At 45.3% G+C, this 20788-nt stretch overlaps 1 protein-coding gene across 2 annotated transcripts in view; it reads right to left on the reverse strand.

Moving 5' to 3' along the window:
• The window catches only part of Glra1 (glycine receptor alpha 1), a 95030-nt gene that overhangs the window by 44460 nt on the left and 29782 nt on the right, over window positions 1-20788 (reverse strand). For both annotated transcript variants that reach the window (XM_023562751.2, XM_013146767.3), the window contains exons 2-3: window positions 18935-19062; window positions 12421-12488 (exon numbers count right to left, since the gene is read on the reverse strand). In XM_023562751.2, coding sequence (XP_023418519.1) covers window positions 12421-12488; window positions 18935-19062 — 196 coding nt within the window. The remainder of the gene's footprint in view (window positions 1-12420; window positions 12489-18934; window positions 19063-20788) is intronic.

A 20788-nucleotide genomic window follows, 5' to 3' on the forward strand; every position in this document is an offset into this window, starting at 1 on the left:
CTTTATATGCTTTAATTTTGTAACTTGAACAACTATTTCTAAGATGACAATATATAACCTATTAACTAGTAATTTCCTACTGTTTATTTTTTCTGAAATTCTGTATAACTTGTACCCTTTTTCTGTTTTTTTTTCTTTTTCTCCTTAAATAAAATTAAAAAAAAAAAAGAAATGCTGCAATAGCCAACTAGCAAGGACAAGAGAATTTCAAACTCAAAAGAAAAGAAAAAAGAAAAGAAGAGTCTGCAGGACTTTCTGGACAAAATACAACAAGATATTTGCATTGTGGAAATTTCAGGAGAGAAAATGGAAAAAAGAATAGACAATCCCTTAACAAATGATAGCTGAAATCTTCAAGATTTCCAGGAAGTGCAAAATGTTCAAATATACTCATTTGGAAGCTGTCTTTTCTGAGGCACAGAATAGTCACACTGTCAAAAGTGAAAGAGAACTCTATAAAATTCTCAAAATAAAGTTGTTAAGTCACCTATAAGGAAATTCACAAGTAGTAGATTTCTTATCAGCTAAAGAGACAATGAGTTGATAAATTCGGAGTGCCAAAACAAACTTGGAAATATGAAAAATAAGATCATCCCTTATTAATTAGTTAGATTAATGGCAGAGATGAATATGAAACAGAATTTGGAGAAGCCCATTATCAATCAATAACCCGTGAGTAATTTCAGTGATTATGTCATGCGTTTTAATCTGTTTTTTATCATTTTAATTGAATGAGTAGAATCCTTATTATATTGCATCTCATCTATAAAACTATTTGTAAAGTTTTAGAATTCATTCTGTAGTTCCAGAAAGGGCAGTTCAAGAAGCAGGACCTTGGCAGTTGGTAATCTAGCCATTATCTGAGTAGTTAAGTCGCTGTATCTAGAGGAGCACCAACTAACTTTCTTCTCTCTGGAAAGAGCCAATCTATGTGATGAGAGGAGCATGTTTCCTAGGTCTCTCTCTTTATCTCTGTCTGTCTGTCTCTGTCTCTGTCTCTTTCTGTCTTTCTGTCTCTGTCTCTGTCTCTCTCTCTCTTGCCTTTTCCTGAAGGGTATCTGTCTCCCTTTTTTCTAATGGCTTTTGAGTAGTGATAAGTGAACTTTGCAATGATTAGAATGAAACGCCCACTGGTAAATGGAAATAACTTAGCAATCTTCTTTTCCCACCTTAGTCTTTTGTAGTTTGCTTGTCAAACTTCAGCATTCCTGAATTTGAAGTGCTAGAGAGCCACCCCCTGGGCTGTCATAAATTCATGACTGTGACACCTCTTATGGTGGAGTATTGGGAAAGTGTCATCCAGAGGATGAAACCAAGCTTGTCACAACCCCATTTCCTGCCTATTAACGGGAGAGGCAGAGGGCTCTCCTTTCTACCTTTTCTTAGTTTGTTGTTTACCCGGGCCTCTACAAAGCCTTCAGGCATATCTAACTGAATGGTATTTAATAGATTTTCTCTTGGATCTCCAAACTCAGGAGTAGGGAAGTAACGAAATTCAAACTACGTAGAGAGAAAGTATAATGGAAAAAGAACCAACAATAACACATCCTCTCATAACAGCAACCAGTCCCACAAAGTACCCAGACATAACTGTAATAAAAAATGGATTACCTGTATATGACATGATAAAAAATACAGCAACCACTTAAATTAAAATTAAAAAATTATTACAATAAAAGACACATTCATTGCCATTCATTTTCCTCAAAAGATTCTCCTTTACTTCAAACAGAACTTATCCCGTTGTTCTTGCCACTTTCGGAAGCAGGTCTGGAGTCCTCCTTTGTGAGTGTCTTTTTATGGCTGCCTCCATCTCCTGAACTGATGCAAGAACGTTATGACAATTTTCACAAAATGAAAATATTACAGTGTGTCCTCATCTCCCTTATTACTCCCTAGATCTGCTGTTGGGTGACTTGTAGCTCTTCCTCAAAGTTCAAAAGACCAGGAAAGGTAAATGTTTTGAATCAGTGTAGGATCTGAGGTGGCCATGACAGGGCAGTGGAAGATGCAAAAGAGAATTTCCAGACCTGCTGCAAAAAGTGGCAAGAACAGAAAGTGTGTTCATAGTAAGGGGAGTGTTTCGGGGTTTATGGCAATGTGTCTTTTAACAGTTTTTAAAAATTAAAACAGTTTTTAAAAATTAAAACTCTCCACGTATATTAGACACACACACACACACACACACACACACACACACACACACCCAGTGACTCTGAAACTACTGAAAGGCCTAAAGATTTACCTATGTAAACTGAGAGATGTGCCATGTTTATAAAGTATTGTAACACCTTCCCAAGTTAATCCATAAACTCAATATAATCCGATCAAAAAGTGAGGTTTTTTTTTTTTTTTAAAGCGCCCAAAAAACTGATTCTAAAGTTCATAAATACAAGTGAATGGGCTGGGAAAGCCAAAAAACCCTCATAGCAGGAGAACAGAGGGCTTTCTCTACCGCATATGGAGATACAATTTACGTCCCAGCAATACTGAAGCAGTATTGCAGGAACTGACAAGTCAGGGGGGAAATAAACTGGAGTTAGAGAGAGGAAGTGTGTGTGTGGGGATTGGTGTAGGAGGAAGCACTGCAATTGGTGGAGAAATGATGACTCTTTACAATGGTGTTGGAATAACAGCCACCTAATCAGAGAAAGCTGGAGTTAACCAAGAAACTTTTTCTAGAAAACTAGACTGCAAATGGACTAAGAAGGTACATATATTTAAAAATAAACCCTATATATTATTCAAAATGTCCAGGCACTATATCAAAGATATTCAAATTTACTAAGAATTTGGAGTGCAAATTAAAAGTGACAAGGAGGTCCTGATTTGAAAATCACATGTGGTGAAGATGAAAAACCTGATAATATGGTGGTTTGGCAAGGATTAAGAGAAATGAATACTATTATAGGGACTATACATTATTAAAGCTTCTCCAGAAGGGAGCTGGGCAATAACATCTGTCAAAATAGTTTTTAAGAAGTGCGTGTTCTTTGATAAAGCCATTCCACTTCTGCATGTATTCTCAGGAATGCTCTGGGTGCTGTTTGCAGATGTGCTGTGTGTAATAGCGATCAGCTGGGTAAACCTAGAGGACCCCAGGAGAGAAGCAGTGAAATGCCATACACGACATATGTCCGTTCCATGCAGTCTTTTTTTTTTTTTTTTGTCTTTTTCGTTTTTTATCGGTACCAGGGATCGAAGCATACCATACAGCCTTACAGGAGGCCACAAGGCCTGTAAACACGAACTCTATTGCTTCTGTCTTGTATTTAGGGTATTAATAAACCATACCTTATGTCTGCACCCATGTTACAAATTGTGTGATGTATACAGAGTTCAAAAGTCAGAAATAAACATGGATATGGTAGTATTCAGAGGTATCAAGCCATAGGGGAGGCTGGAAAAGCAAACTGTGCTGTGTCATCCTGTTTATACAAGATGTGCACCTGTATCTTTGTGTGTGTGTTCCTGTATGTAAATGTATGGTCAAGAAGATGACGATGATGTGTGTATTCGTAGGGTTTAGCTCAGGATAGAATAGTGGGAATCCAAGGGTTGGGAGGGCAAAACAGGACCATTGTTTCTCTCTTGCTCTTTTCTATTGGCCCAGTTACTAAAAGCTTGTAACATCAGGCACTTAAGTATTATCAGGTACTTAAACATGTTCCAAAGTGCTGGTGTCCAGAAATATATTGTGAGTTCACACTGTGGCATATCTACAGAAATGGAAAGGTTTTTTTTAATGTCTTTTTGAGACAGGGTCTTACTATGCAGTTCAGGCTGGCCTTGAGCTCACTTTGTAGCCAAGGGTGGTCTTGAACTCACAGTGATCTTCCTGCCTCAGCCTCCCACATGCTGGGATTACAGGCATGTGCCATCACACCTGGCAAGGAAAGATTGTTGTAATCAGCGTGGAGGATGTTTTTACCTTCTGTGGATGTTCCTGAGGGCTCGCTGGGAGTGGCAGAGATTGAGAGAAGGGACATGGTAGTGAGATTTCTGGTTCTTGCTCCACTTCAGTCAGAGCAGCCCGTTTTCATCTGTTTCATAAGTCATGCATGAGATTTGGATCACACCTGAATTGTGAGGCCAGGCAGCTGTTAAAAGTAAGCTCTGAAGTCAGTAACTCTACAGGAGGCAGACGATGGCCTTCACTTTTTTCTGCTTTGAGAATTCCTGGGTTTATTTCTTGGGAAAACCAGTGCAGTAGGTGAAGCCCTAACTCCCAGCAATATAAGGAGGGAACCCTAGACAGCTGAGAGGATTGAAAATGAGAGAGGATGCTCAGAAAAGCCCAGGAAAGGGAGGTGCAGAGAGAGAGAGAGAGAGAGAGAGAGAGAGAGAGAGACAGAGAGAGAGAGAAGGGGAGAGGAGGGGAGGGGAGGGGAGGAGAGGAGAGGAGAGGAGAGGAGAAGAGAAGAGAAAAGAAGAGAAAAGAGAAGAGAAGAGAAGAGAAGAGAAGAGAACCTTTTCTGTTATCTGAGGGCCTGTTTGGTAAGTAGATTTGCACCAGGGTCAGAATAAAACCTTGGGTGAGTGGGGATTTGAGAGTCATGTGAAGATGAAGGTGCCATCCAGGAGAGGGTAGGTTCTGTATCACTAGATGTGTGCAAGTGGAAATTCCTTAGCCACAGTGTTTGTGGCAGGGATTCATTCCAACAGCACCCGAGATCACAGAGTCTCTAAGGTTAATTTCTCCCCCCTAGATACCGCTTCATGCCTAATTAATCCTAGCAATGTGTGAGGCTCTAGAAATGTAGAGGTGATTGAGAGGGGCAAGGTCCCCACTGTTAGTACAAAAGCAAACAAGGCAACAAACAAGTGAGATTTGAAATTTTGAGTGTTGTTCTAAGGGTCATTGAACAAGGCGATATATCAGAGAGGAACCAAAAAGGGGAGGTGCTTTTGGTGGAGACTGAAGAGGTATCCGAGTGGAAACCTGAGGGATGAGCAGGAGCCGCTGAGGCATAGGTCTTCCTGGGAAGTGGGCACAGGATGTAGAAAGAGCATTCAGAAGCTGTTGTAGTATTCAAGGGAGGGGAATTCTGGGGTCTGATTTAAAATATAGTTTAAAATAACTCCCTACATGTAGACCGGTGCAACTACTGTGGAAATCAGAGAGAGTGGAGATTCCTCAAAAAATGAGAATTAGAGGTCCCATTTGACCCAGTTATTCTCCTTTTGAGTATTTTCCCAGGAGAATTAAAAACATCATACCACAGCAATACATTTGTGCCCATGTTCATAGCAGCACAATTTGTAATAGTTAGTTTGGAAACAACCTAAATGCCCATCAGCTGAGGAATGGGTAAAAAAAGATGTGGTACTTTTATACAATGGAGTACTACTCAGCTATGAAGAAGAATAAACTTGAGGCTTTTATAGGTAAATGGAGGCAACTTGAGGCCATACTCATAAGTGAAATAAATCAGACTCTTGTGTGTAAACATCATATTGTCTCCCTAGTGTGAGAAACTGGAAGAATAAATAAGATTCAAAATGTGCAATAGATACTGTGAAAGGGGAAGAAACTGCTCACAAGGAAAGAACAACTGGGATGAGGGGAAAGGAGAAAAGAAGGAAGAGAAAAGAAAAAATATACAAGACATCTAGGATAATCACACTACTAATTTCTATTAGTTCATTGAAAAAAGTTTGTGCTTATCTTGTTTGATCAATTTTTCATGCCTGTATCTTGTAAGCTGAGCAGTTACATTGAAGATAACAGTATGCAATATAATAACCATTGTTAACCCACTATTAGCTTATTTTGAAATTCTGTATCATTGTTTTGATTGTTGTTTTCTCTTTTTGGGATACAGTGATAAATGGGAAGCAGTGACGGCAGCGACACCTAAAGCTGTCACTGGCAGAGAGGAAGCAGAAGCGGGTTTAGGCCTTACTGCTGTGATGCAGAATGCCTCTGCGTTTACTCCACTGGCCCCGCATCGGGTAGCAATGGGAGGCGGCTCGTTTGCAGGTCTCTGAGATACAAGTTCTGATGGAGTCTAGCCGGTCTTACTTAGCCCCCTGTTAGACAGGCAACCAGGGTGGGAGACCAGGATGGGGCGAGTCCTGCATGGCTCGGCTACACCCTCTGCTAGTGCCCAAGTGGAGGAGTAGCTAGGAAGTCCGGAAGCCTAACTGGGCATCATAACTGGCTACGACTTTCACCAGCTGGACAAACTTGGGTGTGTGAAGACTATCTGAGCTTCAGTCTCCTCATCTGTGAAATGAGACTGTTGTGTAACAGGAAATAATCCCCACAACACACTCACCATGGCTGTCTGGCTCTCAGAAAAGAATAAAGGACCGACGCCAAGACCGAAACCTTTGGAAAGATGTATTTTCATGTTGCTTGCTTTGGCTTGCCTTGCATTTTATAGAGGCCCTGAAATGACGTCCCCGATCTTACGTGTGTTCCCTTCCTGCTCCCACTCCCCCTTGCTGCACCTGCTGGTGCCATCCTTACCCTTTTTTCCCCTTTGGGTGGGGCATCAAACTCAGGGCCTCACGCATACCAGGCAGCCGTGCTGCTGCTGAGCTACACGCTGGCTCTTACTCTCTTTTCTAATTGATTTTTCTTTTCTTTTGGCACTACTAAGCACCTTCATTCTCTGGGTCATCCAGTGAAACTGTTCTCTCTGCAAGATTCTGACATGAAGGGTAGCAAGGTCAGGTTGCTACTTTAGCAAAAACTAAAGCCAGCACTTTCACGGTGCCTGGCACATGCTACGTATTCAGGCAGAGCTAGCTGCTGTTCCTGCCGCTTGTTGTTGTTCTCTGTGTCTGGTGCCCTGTGTACACCTCTGCTGTCTCTCTCATCGTGTTGTTGTCTTTGGCTTCTGTGTTCAGTAGACTCCTCAAAAGCGGAGACCTACTATTTACTGCTGCCACATTCTTGCTTGCTTCTCAAACCTTGGGAGGATGATAATTCTCTCCCTCTGGGGCCACATGGCTCCCTTTAGGTCATGAAATATGAGCAGAACTAGTATTTTCCCTTCTAGGTAAGAAGGATTTACTTGCCTGTTGTTAGGGACTGAATGTGGGTGCCCCTCCAAAATTCATATGCTGATTCCCTAACTTCCAGTGTGAATGTTTGGAAATAGAGTCTTTAAGTAGGTAAAATATGGTCATAAGGCTCAGGCCGTCATCTGATGTGATTGGTGTCTTTAGAAGGAGAGGAAGAGATGCTAGAGTTCTGCCTGTCTCTTCGCAGGCATAGAAAAGGTGCCTGGTGAGGACACAGAAGGCAGCTCTCTGCAAGCCAGGAAGAGGATCTCATCAGGAACCAACCCCGTGACATCTTGACCTTGGATTTTTAGCCTCCACACTGCGACAAAATAATTTTCTATTATTTAAGCACACCAGCCTGGTATTTTGTTATGGTAGCTCAAGCTGACTAATATACCAGTGTTCACTGCTTTAACTCATTCTTCCTTTTTACAGCAAATATGAAATCCTATGTTGGTGTGGAAATGCAACAGTCACCCTGGATTCTATTAGATCTGCAGTGGGCTTTGTAGAGAGATAGTTTGTCACTGTGGGAAAACCTGGAACGGAACCCCATCCCTACCACATTCAGCATAAATAGGGACCTTAACGAATGAGGTGGAAAGAATATGTGATTATGGAGAGAACAGGAAACAAAAACAACCAGAAAAGTATTTCCTTACGTTCACATGTGGGGGTTCTTGTCTTACTAGTTTAGTAGTTTGTGTTTTTGTCGTTGTTTTGACACTGGGGAGCGAATGCAGGGCCTCATGCACACAAGGCAAGTGCTTCACCATGAACTACACCCAGCCCGTTGGTTCTTTCAGTGTTTTATAGTCTTTTATAAATGCAGCAATCTTTTCCATTTCTGTAGGCTTCACAGAGGCTCACATGCCTACTGCTCTCTCTGACTATGTGTACTTGTATTAGAGCCTGGTGCGTAGGGACAACTGAGTCTCTGGGGTGTTGCTGTGTGGCATAGCTAGCTGGGGACTCAGGCTCTGGTGGAGAGTTTTGTATGCACACCCCCTGGAGGTCATTTGTAAAGGCTTCTTCCTGAGGTGCCTTTGGGAGGTGGCAGAATCTTTAGGGCAGAGGGTCCAATGAGAGTTTCTCAGCTGGCTGGCACTGTGGTCTCAGAAGTGCTGTCTCTCTGTCTTCCCCTCTCTGGTTAGAGATGTGCTTATTTTGTTTCTGTACAGATTCCCTCCACAATGTACCAACTGCACCATGCATAGGTAGTCCTGCCTTCAAATGTCCCAAACTGTGAGATAAATAAACCTTCTCAGGTAGTTCAGGTATGAGTCTCAGGTATTTCATTGTAGTGATGTGAAGCTGACTAAGGCACCTGGCACCTTGTCTCCTGGTTTAGGACTCTGCCCATTGCCCCTCACTGTCTATATAGAAGGCCGAATCTGAGGGTTGTCATTGCTTAGGCTGTCCCTAATTGCCAGGGGCCTTGGTTACAGTGTCTCTCTGTCTCTGCTATAGGGTACCCTGACCCTTAGCAGGAGAGGCTGGAGAACATTTCCTAACAATGGAAATCATGGGGTTCAAGCCAAAAGATGCCAGTACACACACACATGCACATATGTGCACACACATACACTGTCTGTGCCATAAATTCCAGGTCTATGTCCCCCTGTATTTGCACAATCACATGTATGCCTATACACATGTAGATACTCTTGACACTTGTGTACTAATAGTTAATTATTTGCATATTGAATCAGGTGCTGATGCATTCTCAAATATTATATTCACTGATATTCACACACAGACACATGAATAAAAACAATAAATTTCCTTCATACTTTTCCTTTCATTTCTTTCTTTTTGAGGGCCTTGCCATGTAGTCCAGGCTGGCCCTGAACTTGTGATCCTCCTGTCTCAGCCTATGTTCACTCTTAAGACTGTCACGTATCCCATATCCATATCTCCTCACAGATACACGCACATCCACGTTTATACGTTTATATTCCTAAGCACAGAAATGTACATGCTTCTATCTGCCATTCCACATGGTCTACGTATTTCTCTTTGAGGTTACACATCTACTGCACTGAAATAACCACACTTGTATACCTTGGTCTGTGTGTACCCGCGTGATCCTGCGGTCCCACCCTGGACACACAGATGCTGTGGCATGCACACTCATGCACCCTCACAAACACGTGTGTCCGGACAAGCTGGCTGGTTCCTTCTGGAGTTTAGTTCTAGGTCTTTCTCTCCTGCACTGTCTGAGGGCTGCCCTAGATCAGGAGTCTGTTTCTTCCTCCCTCTAGTGTATTCCTGCTTCCAACAATGACCTTCTGCACACTGCAGGGATTCAGAGTGTCCCTGGGAAGGTCAGCTGAAGGACAGATAGTTTAGCCCTCTGCCTTCTTGGAGGGACTGGATGGGAGCTCCTTGGCTTTGCTGCCACCTCTCTCTGCTGTCCTCTGCCTACTCTGGTGAAGAAACCCAGACCCCAGAAGGCACAGTGAGGCCTGGGGACTCCAGCTGTGTCCAGAGTTTCTCTGTGTCCCTGCAGTTCCTGTGGGACTGACCCAGCCTGGAAGTTTCTGACCCTGGGACTCGGACTTGACTGCTGTGGGTCCTTGATGGGAACGGAGAGGCAGAGTCCTGGGCTGTGTGCACCTCTTTTAGCTGTGTATGTACGGACAAGCACAGTCCTCTATGGCCTGTTTTTCTGCCAGCTCTAACTCCCTGTAATGAAAGGAGAAAAGCCATGGCTAGATTATCCCAAAAGTCTAGGAGATAAATTTTTACGTTTGGCTCAGGATAAATTTTTACGTTTGGACCAGGTAATTTGGGATGAGCAAGATCTGAGCTCCAATCCTATTTCTGTCACTTATTAGCTGTGTCCTTAGGTAAACAGCCTGACCTTTCTGGTCCATAGTTTCCTCCACTGTATGCTAGGGAGAGCTCTTTGTCCCCAGGATTGCTGTGTGACGTGTCCAGGCATGCTCTCACAGTGCCTGGCATGCAAGAGTGTCTGAAGTGTTCTTCCAGAATAAGCTGTTTTTCCTGGCAGAGGCTCCTACTAGGAGCCCAGTTTTGCTTCCCACATGCACTCTGAGTGACACGGAAAGAGGTGTGGTTAAGACAGTGGCCAGGGATTTGGTGGTGACAGGGGAGGAAGAAGGTGACAAGAGGGGACCCTTGGCTCCCACAGAGAGCGTCAGGCCTCCAGCCCATCTGCCTCCTGCTGTGTGACCTTGCTCAAGTGGCTTTACCTGTCAGCCATCAGATTCCCTCTCTGTAGAGCAAGGGCAGGACTGGGCCATTTCTAAAAAATTTCCTAGACCCGAGGTAGTGGGGGTTCCTCCCCTAAATCAACCATCTGTAAAATAAAACAAATACACAGATAGTTAAGAAGATAATTAAGCAGGAATATGGACCGTGCCTGCAGGAAAGCAGCAAAGTCTGCCCTGCGTTGGATTTCCTTCAGTAAACAGGGAATGGGTGACCCCACTGCGGGCTGCCCCAGCCAAGCCTCTCACTGGGAGCCTTCTGCCCTTCGAGGGGCTCGCTCCTCCTGCCTTCATCATTTCCCTGGGGTGGCCAAGCTGGCCTTGTCTGGGGTTGGGTTTCCACTGCTGCTGACACTTAGGTTGTTACATGTGCAGTGTAGGTCCCAGGCCACCCGTCTCTCAAGTCAGTGCTCTGGTGTGGGGCCACATGGTGCAGGAGTAACTGTCGTCTGCGGGTTGAGAGGCTGGAGCTTTCTCCTGCTGGTTGCTCACTGGCCCTGTGGTATTCTCTTTCCTGGTCTTAGTTTCCTGCTCTGTAAAATGGGGAGAGCGGCACGAGCTGTGCCTGCTCCACCGAGTGGTGACTGAGACCGAGCCGTCGGTGAACATGAAAATGTGTGGGGGAGGACGGGTGGTACTCAGTGAGCAGAGCTGACTCCCATTGCTGCTACGCCTTGTTTCAGACACCGGGCTTAGCCCTTTTCACACTATGTGTCTGAATCCTCGCGACAGGCTGTGAGGTGGATGCTACTGCTTCCGTTACCTTGCCCAAGTTCCCGGAGCTGTACTGTCTGTGTGGAAAGCTGCTAAGTCAGGAGAGTGGGACAGAAGATGAGGGAGGAGAACGCAAAACCAAGGCTCAGGGAAGTCCAGGGACTGTTTAAGAGCACACAGCTACTCAGTGACTGTGTTGCAGCTTCAGTGGCCCAAATCACCTTCAGGTCATCATGAGCACTATTGCCATCACCATCATCACCATCACCATCACCACCATCACCATCCCATCCCCCATCATCATTGCCATTGCCTTCATCACCATCACCATCACCATCACCATCATCATCATCATCTCCACCATCACCATCACCATCAAGACCATGTAGCAAGCAGGGAACTTACTGCGATAAACAGTTGCTTGTACAAAACACATTTAATGACTAGTGTTTTACAGATGAAGAAACTGAGGCATAAAGACATGTAGCAAGAAATCAATGGTTTAGAGGACTTTAAGGCAGTAGTGTATACAGGACTTGACAGTAGCATAACTAGGCTTCTCACTCTGCTTCTAAGGTTAACTTTAGCCCGAACTGATTTTTTTCACAAGATGCCTTGTTTCCTTCAAGTAAGTACAATTGATGTGTGTGTATGTGTGTATTTATTTATGTTTTTTTGTGGTATGGTGGTATTGGGGATTGAGCCCAGGGCCCACTACTACCAAGATATACCAGCTCTTTTTATTCTGTTATTTTAAGTCAGGGTCATGCTAAATTGTACAGCTGCACAGGCTGGTCCTAGACTCATTATCTTTCTGCCTCAGCCTCCCAAATAGCTGGGATTATAGGTGTGCACCACCGCACTCACAACTATTAACTTTTTTCAAGAACTGAGAAAAATTTCTCATAGACTATTCACCCATTGTAGAAATTTAAAACATATAGAAATATTGACAGACTGAAATAAGAATTACCTTCAAGTCTATGAGTCAGGGTTAATTGCTGCTAACATTTACCAATCTCTGCTGTGTAGTCCTTTTCTAGTGTAATTGTTTTAAACCTTTTAATCATAGAAGATTTTAAACACATTCAAAAATAGAGCAAATAGTACAATCCATGCAGTATATCATTTTGGCTTCTGTAGCCATCAGTCTTCTGCAACCTTTCAGTTGAATTTGAAACCATTTTATTGTAATCTAAAAATGTAGCCTGGTGAATAACTGTGGGGGATCTGTGCTCCCATGTTAACCCTTGCAGCCACTGCCAATGCTGGGTCTTTATACACAGCACTGAACAAGACAGTAGACACCCTGGAGCCCCGAGGTACAGCTCCAGAGAGCCCACAGAAGCACCAGCCCCTCCACCTCCTTGGGGAAGACCGAGGCAGTAATAAATATTTCAGGGAGGCAGCCATCCTCAGCAGGAAGCAGCGGCTTGTATTTTCACTCACTCACCATGGTTGTCTCAGCAATGGAGCCAAAGCTGTTGATGAAAATGTTGCAGCTCACATTCACGGGCGGACCTGCCAATCAAGAGAGATTCACCCCTTAGAGAGACATCACAGGCTGGGACCCACCCCTGGAGCTGACCTCCGGGAGGGATCCCCCTGCTGGAGCCGCCTCCTGCTCGCCCCCACCCCACTCCCAAACACCCTGGATTCCCAGCTTCCATTTACCATCCCTACACCAGGTTCCCTCATCCGCAGGTGAGCAGCAGGTACACAACACCAGAGGCCAAGCTGAGATGTACTTTCATTAGCGCAGGAAGATTCATCATCCTGCCATATGGTTGAAATCTCTTCCCCAAGTCCCATCGGCTGCCTCCTAATTTGTATCTGAAATATATTTCTGGCTACAACATTTGGAAGCCATCTTGGGAATTGCGAGGAACAGCCAGTTCCTGGCCTTGAACTTATGAACTAAGAAAGATTCGTGAAAGGGCCATGATGGGAATTACCAGCTCAGGAGTCCAGAGGGACCCTCAAGGAAAGTCCACACTGGTCTTTGTTAAGTATTGACCGGGCCAGTTTTTTTTTTTAATCTTCCTGCAAAGGTTAGGAAGGAAGTGGAGGAGTATTTGCTGCTTTGTTACCTTGTTGCGGGGTGGGGGAGGGGGGCGGCGGCAGGGGGACACTGTCTAGTGGAAGTGCCATGTCTCTTCATTTTATCCTATTAATTAAGGCAGTTAACATTGACCAAGCATTGCAGGGTTCCCTCCTGTGCTGAAAGTATCACTAACATTACCTCCTAGCCTCTCTACAGCTCTGAAAAGGTATGGTGATCACCTTGCTTTTGCAAATGAAGCAAGAGAGGCACAGAGAAGTTAAATGATTTGTTCAGGGCTGCACTGATAGAAGATGGTTGAGGCAGGGTCTGAATTTAGATTTGTCTAGTTTTAATTATCTTAATCTGATTATCTTAATGGCTACACTGTGGGAAAGATTCAGAGGAGGAAGAGGCAGCTCCTTGTCCCTTAGAGCAGGACCCACAGGAGGGAGTAACTGGAGGGAACTGTAAGATCCCCAGGGCAACCATAGGAAGCAGTGGCGTCCAGATGAGGAAGGTGCTGACAGGAAAGTGCTCACAGAGTGATGACTTGGCGCTGGCTTGCATGTGGTCAGGACTTGATAACAGGTCACACCCTCATGGAGATTGTCATTTGTGAGTTTTCTTAGGTCCAGTTTCTTGTGGAGCCCCGTGAGGGACAGAGGTAGATGGGAATAATTACTGTTCCTGTTTCACCAGTGACCCTAGAGAGTTTTATGGGCTTACTCAGGCTCATTTAGCTGCAAGAGGGTAGAACCAAGGTTTGCTAATTGTGGAAAGAAAAGAGTAGCTATCATTATACCCTCTGTAATACACTCCATTTTATCTTTCTTTAAAAAGGTCCCCCAGGCATGCACCCAAACTCAGCTAAGATTTTCTTTCTTTCTTTTTTTTTTTTCTCTCTAGAAATCTTGGTGGATAAGAGAGGACTTAGTCTTGGGGTAAGAATCTAGGGTTTTTCTCCTAAGGAGGTTCGAGTTCTTTGGGGTTAGATGTAACATCAGTGCTTCCTGGCTGCTTGATCTTGTGGATGCATCACCTTTGTGTGTGTGTGTGTGTGTGTGTGTGTGTGTGTGTGTGTGTTACTGGAGACTGAACCCAAGGCTTTCACACTGAACTACATCTTCACCCTTTTGTAAAACTTTGAGACAGGATCTCTCTAAGTTGTTAAGTTGCCCAGGCTGAGCTTGAACTTTTGATTTCGCTGCCTCAGCTTCCTAGAGGATTGTAGGCATGCGCCCCTATGTCCAGCTCACCTCTTGTGTTTTGTGGGTCTTAGTTCCTCAGTCATTTCCTCTCCCATGGAGGGACAATAGCTCTTGACCTAGGCAGTCATTCTTAGCTCTGGTTCTTTACATTCTGCTATGGAAATGATCCATGTCAAATCTATTTGAATTTTAGGGTTCTAAGCTTTCAGAGCTGGAAGGGTTCCTTACAAGTCACTTCATTCACTGGTTGCCCAACCAGGGTGCAGACGAGGCTATTTGCAGCGGAATCACCTGGAAAATGTTAAATCACAGATTCCTTGGCTGGACCCTGCACAAAGTGATCTCAGATCTCTGGTCATTAGCCCAGAGTGTAGTGTTTACTGGGCTGCACAGCCAGGTTGGGGGATCCCTGCCTTAGACCAGTTTCCCTTGTGAGGCTGAGGACATGAACATCTCTGGCCGTGAGGAATTCATTGTGCTGCCGGGAGCAGCCTTTTCTGTGGCCCAGCAGCGCTCTGTGTTAACAAATTGCTTCCGTATGCTGAGTGGAAATCTGCCTCATTGTCATTTCCACCTAAATAAACAAAAGGCTTATTTTTTTCGCCCTCATTTAGCGTTGGTCTCAAATTTTTCTTTTCGTTTAGCCTCATACCATTAAGAGGCTCCAAAGAGTTACTGCTGTGCCTCCGAATGAGGGGCGCGGGTCCCCAGCCCAGCCTGCAAGTGTCTGGTGCTGTGACTCTCATATAAATTAGATCCTGATTTATGTGTGAGAGATGGCGTCAGCCAAAGGGACCCCATAGGGAGGCACGGTTTGTTGATATAAATCTGAAATTAAATTATCTTGAGAAAATTACAATCCGGCTGCCTTTGGCAGCAGGGATAATGTATATATCTCATTAAATATTAAAGTTTAATTTTGATGTTGGGTCTGTGTTTGCATTGAGCTGTACCCCTGATCCAGAGAGGCATTGTAATATGTAAAGTCTTAGAAAAGACGCAGGATGAGTGCTCGGAGGATGGAACCCCATTGAGTCATTTCACAGATGCTGAAGTGGAGATCCAGGTGCGGTCAGGATTTATTCAGGGCCACACACATCAGGTTTGTAGCAGCTCCTGCCTTCCAAGTTATAATTGGCATTGGTTCTGCTCAGCAGGTGCCGCCTGCAGGTCCTGGCCACCCTTACCTTCAGGAGGGGTCAGGAGCAGGAAAATCTCTGGTGTCTGAGGAAGCTGCTGAGTGATTAATTGTGAGGCTTTCAGACAGTGGTAACCTCTACCTTTGTGCTGGGGTCGCTGGAGGCCTGACCTGCAGGCCTTTTCAGGAGCACTGTGATTTGTTTGTGGCTCTTGAGAATCTTTGTGCCCCAATGGAATTGTGAAAGGAGTCATGGGATTTAAGGGGGCAGATATCTTTTCTTGCAGACCTTCTACCCCTTACCACAAAGCAGACCCTTTTCCTGGCTCTTGGAATGAGGTACAGGAAGCTGCATCTTACTTCAAGTCAGGAGGGGGCCAAAGAGGTTAGAGTCTGTGTGGGAGAAGTCCATGAGGTTATCTGCTCTGCAGATCTGGGGTCTGAGTACCTTGAATATGGGGAGGGGAAGGGCCCTGATTCAGTGGTCTGAATTAAATTTTTTCTTAAAATAATGTCCACTGCTAGCTGGGGGTGGGGGCACATGTCTGTAAGCCCAGTACTCTGGAAGCCTGAGGCAGGAGGACTGCAAGTTCAAGCCCAGTCTGGGCAACTCAGTAACTTAGTGAAACTCTGTCTCAAAATAAAAATAAAAAGGACTGTGGATAGTTCAGGTACAAAATCTTGGATTCCATCTCTGATCACCACCAAATAAAACCAAACCAAACTTAACTAAAATCCATTGCTGTGTAAGTAAGCAAATAAATAAACAAGCATTAGATAGACAAATGGAGTCAGAGTAACTGGGCTAAAAATCCCTGGTCAGAGAGTCCTTGGTCACCAGGCATGGTGGTGTATGCCTGTAATCCCAACACTCAGGAGGCAGAGGCAGGATTGCTGGGAGTTCAAGACCAATTTGGGTTATACAGTGGAGCCTTGTTTCTCTCTCTCTCTCTCAAAACAAAACAAAACAAAACAAAACAAAACAAAAAAGTTCCTGGTCTTTGCAGCCTTGGTTTGGTAGTCATTTAACAGTCAGTGTGTTTGCTAGCTGTTATTGGTGTCTGGATGTTCCCCTAAAGCCTCATGCAGTCATGGGGGTGGGTGGGCCTTTTGAAGGTGGCTGAGCCTAGTGTTTGTCATTGATTCTTTGTCTAGTGCTAGGACTGGCAATGTGAGTGCTGCACCTACCAGGGTGGGTAACCCACATACAGTGTAAGAGAGGGAAGGAGGCCTACTTTCCCTTTTTGCTCTTGTTGCTTTTGCTGTCTTTTGCTGCCCTTGAACTGTGCTCCTGTGCCATGTCATCCTGCCTTGGAGCCAGCTGGTTATGGACTGAAACGTCCACAAACTGTGGGCTAAATACACCTTTCTTTCCTTAATTTTGGGTGTTGGGTGTTTTGTCCCAGCAACAAGAGAAAAGTAACCAAGATGCTGGCTCATTTGTTCATTCATTTATGAAAGGTTAGTTGAGGGCTTTTTATGCACCAGGTTGGGTGGTGTGCACAGAGGATAACTAGGATATGAACCACAGGTACATCCACATGTGGCATATGAGTGAGGCTTCCTTGGAAGAGCAAGGTTTGGCGCCTCTGCTCAGGATGAAGTTCTGAGAGGGCCCACCACGGGGCGTAGTGGGCTGAAATGCCTATAACAAATCTGCTTGGCTTGGAGGATCCAATGTGGTGGCTGAGAGCCCTAACCAGTTCTTGAACAAGTTTGGTTTAGCTGATGGTGCTTTTAAAAGATGTGATTGTGATTCTAGTTTGCAAATGTTCATGCAGAACCTCGATTTAAGTCTATCCTTAGAAGGCCTGGCTACCAGGGCTGCGTTCCCTCCCGGCAGCCATTGGCAGGAGCTGAGAAGTAGTGGCCCTTAGCGGGGTGCTGTGTTTCCTGTTTTTGTCCTCTTAGCCCCATCCCACTGCATTCATGGACCCTACACACGTGGCCTCTCTGGCTATTTGAGATTGTGACTCTGGCAAAGGTTATATGTCAAATGCTGTGAAAGTGACTTTGGTCTTGACTTTCCTGTCTCTGGAGGAACCACAGTTCATGCCATCGATGATGGAGATCTGGGCACAGAGGCCCGGGAGGTTTCCCCGAGCACAGACCCTGGCGAGTCTCCTAGGTCCAAAGCTCACAGATTGTGGGGAGCACACTCAGAAGGGGACTCGGAGGCATACGTTATGAAGCTGCTGCCAGCTGCCATGTCCCTTGTTGGCTGCTGGGCTTGAGCCAAAGGGACCGTGAAGAAGGGCTTCAAAAATCAGTAACTGATGTGGAATTGGCTGTGGGCCCTTGGAGTAGGATTTTGTTTGTGTTTTTGAGACATGGTCTTGCTATCTAGTCTAAATAGGCCTTGAACTCACTATGTAGGCTAGCCTTGAATTCATGAGAATCCTTCTGCTTCAGCCTCTCGAGTGCAGGGATTACAGGCTTATGTCTTAACATGGCAACTCTGGACGTTGCCCAGGATTGTAAGACACTGATAACCTTCTAAGGCATCAGTGGGCACTGAGGCCAGGCCTCCCTCATTCTAGACACTCAGAGCTTACAGGGCCACGAGGGCAAAATGACTCTGGATTAGGGTCTGTGATCTAGCAAACCATGGGGCATGTCTGGCTCGTGAACACATCTTATTTGAATTTCTGTGTGTTGAATGAGGAAGTTTCATGTACACTTTGATGACTAGCTTTTCTTTTCTATTTTTTTTTTAACTGAGGATTGAACTTACAATGTCACACCTGCCAGGCATGTGCTTTGCAGCTGAGCTAAATCTCTGGTTCTGATGTCTGGCTTTTCTTGGAATTCTTGATGATCTGACAACAGAGACCCTGTATTCCTACAAGGCCCTGTGGGTTATGGCATGGAGGAGGCTTCCGCGTTCGAAGAAGCTGGTACTTTTTTTTTTTTCTGGTGCCCCATTTTATCCATGGTCTCTACCATTCCCTATTGTCTCGCTTTTGCCCTACCTGACTCATTTAAGTTCCTTCTTAACCCTGGGGGATTAACCTTGAAATTGTGATTCTGATCTCGATGAGATATCTTCAGAATTATTTGTTAATCTTGAATGGGAAGCCCCTTATCAAAACAAAAATGGGGCTGCTTGGGGAGAAGTGGAGGAAGAATTGCTCATTGTCCCTTTTGGGGCACCAAGTAGAAACCCCGCAATTCCAGGAAGGTTATATTTAAACACTGTGGGTGTAGCCAAGCCCAGCACTGCAGAGCTGAGGAATTGAGGGTCCAGAGAGAGGGAAAGGCTGATCCAAGCTCATAGAGTATGCCCACAATCAAGCCGAGACCCGAATCTACTATATCATGCCTTCCGTCCATCCTCTTGTCGATTATACCAGAGGGAGCAAGTTGGTCTTGATTCACTTACAGATTCCAATCAACTAAAGGTACTGTGGAGTTGGAGCCTCTGAGGCTTTGTCTCAGCTTGGTGGGAGAAAACATTGAGCTGATAAGCACTGCTGGCCTTGGAATCCATGCCATGTACACACAGTACCACACTGTTTGCTTCTATAACCTGGGAAAGCATTTTCCAATGGATAGAAGGGAATGTTTTTTTCTCTACCTTTAAAATTGGGCCTGATCCTGGCATCGTATCCGGAAGTTCTCCCCATGAGCTTATCCAGGAAATCTGAGGGTGACATGGACTTGGGAGCAGAGCGAGCGGCTTCGGCCTCCTTGGAAGCAGCGAGGCTAAGGGACAGAGGAAAGCAAAGGGTTAATGATGGCTCCTTTTCATGCTGTGATTGGGTCCTGGCCTTGTCCATCTGCTGCAGAGCTGCCAGAGTGTTCTCTCTGGAGGAATGGGTCAGGGGGGTCCTTAATGAGCAGAGGCCTGGGCTAAAGTGTTTATCCAGCTCCCATACAAGCCAGCTTGGGATCCCGGCAGGCAGCCAAGGGCCTGACAAGACTGAGAAACCACTGAGTCCTTGAAGGCTTTGTGTCTGGGGTTTGAGGTCATCACTCTCCTCCTGAGAGAGGAGAGTGAGGGTGAACCCTCCTTACCTCCTCCCTGGAAGAGCAGGGTTAACCCTCTGGTAGAGTCAGCCCTGAGGTTTGGGTACCTGCACATGGTAGGTCCAGGAAATAATTTGGCCAGAAGTAACTTTACAGTAGAAACCACCCAGCATTTTCTCAAGGATTCTCTTCAGAATCAGCCATGGATTAAACAAACAAAACAAAACAAAAAATTTCCAGAGCCAAATGTATTTGGCATATAAATTTAACCAGACATGCTCACTTTGAATCTCTCTGGAACCTTTCACAAGCTCATATTCTCATGGGTTTGGGGGGCTATGGTCTCACGAAACATCTGCTTTAGAAAACGCTCAGTTGGGATTGTTGAGGCCCAGCCAGTGGAAGGGAACAACAGAAGCCCTAGAGTTATGATTGGTGGTTTCTGCCACTTTGTACAAATCACTGTGTGCACTTCACACACCAACAAAGTGGTCCCAGATCCTCATTCACACCAATATGTATCACGAATGTCTATGAACAGTGACTCCTCCCCTCCCGCCCACACTCTCAAAGGCACAGGGCTTTCAGTTGTCACCACGAGAGGCTGCAGGGTTGAGGATCCACCGCTGGGTCTTATGGGCCCCTGAGAATTCCCAACCCTGCATTGATGCTCGAGAGGTAGCCGGAGCTGTGTGCCATGCTGCCCTGCACTCCGGTGGCTGATATGTGGGAGGAAGTGGATGCTTGGTGGGAGAGGAGTGTGAATCTGGGTGTGTTTGTCAGAGAGAAGCTTCTGCCCAGGCACTGTGCTCCCTCCCCAGGGTGTGTACTCAGCTTCCCCTGCCCTTCGCCTCTGCGCTTTTCCTGAGCCCATCCGCTGTTAATTGTCAAGTGACCTGCTCCGAAGGCTGACTCCCACATCCACTCCATCTGCATGTCTCCTTTCAAAACCTTTTCCTCAGTGACCAACATCTGCAGAACGCGTCCTGTTGGTGTCTTGTCTGTACCACTCATTTACCTTCCAGGATAGATGCTGTGCTTTCTTTCCCATGACGCCTTTCCAGATCCCAGGGACCCCAGACAACACCTGTGTGTCTCTGGGCGTCAACAAGCCTGGGGGCCATCACCTGGCCTTGTCCTGTTCTTTGCTTCCACCCCTTCTGGGCCATGAGCCAGGCCGCTGTGTGATGTGCTTTTCAAGCAGGGATCCTGCTGGTTTTTATTTGTTTACTTATTTATTGTTTGTTTGTTCTCTTAATCCTCTACTGTGTGTGCCATGGTGCCCCAGACTTGATTGGTGCTTGGCGATAGCATAGTGAGTGAGTGAATAAATAATATGCGACTTTATTTAATCAATTATCCTGGCTTGTACGAAGTGATCATAAATATTTATGTATAGACTAGCAATTTAGAATCAGATATTATAAAAGCCATTGCCAGAACCTGGCGTTTCTTTGCCGGT

Source organism: Cavia porcellus, unplaced genomic scaffold (assembly GCF_034190915.1).
Source record: "Cavia porcellus strain 051 isolate PalLab524CR breed Dunkin Hartley unplaced genomic scaffold, mCavPor4.1 scaffold_19, whole genome shotgun sequence".
NCBI classification, from domain to species: domain Eukaryota; kingdom Metazoa; phylum Chordata; class Mammalia; order Rodentia; family Caviidae; genus Cavia; species Cavia porcellus.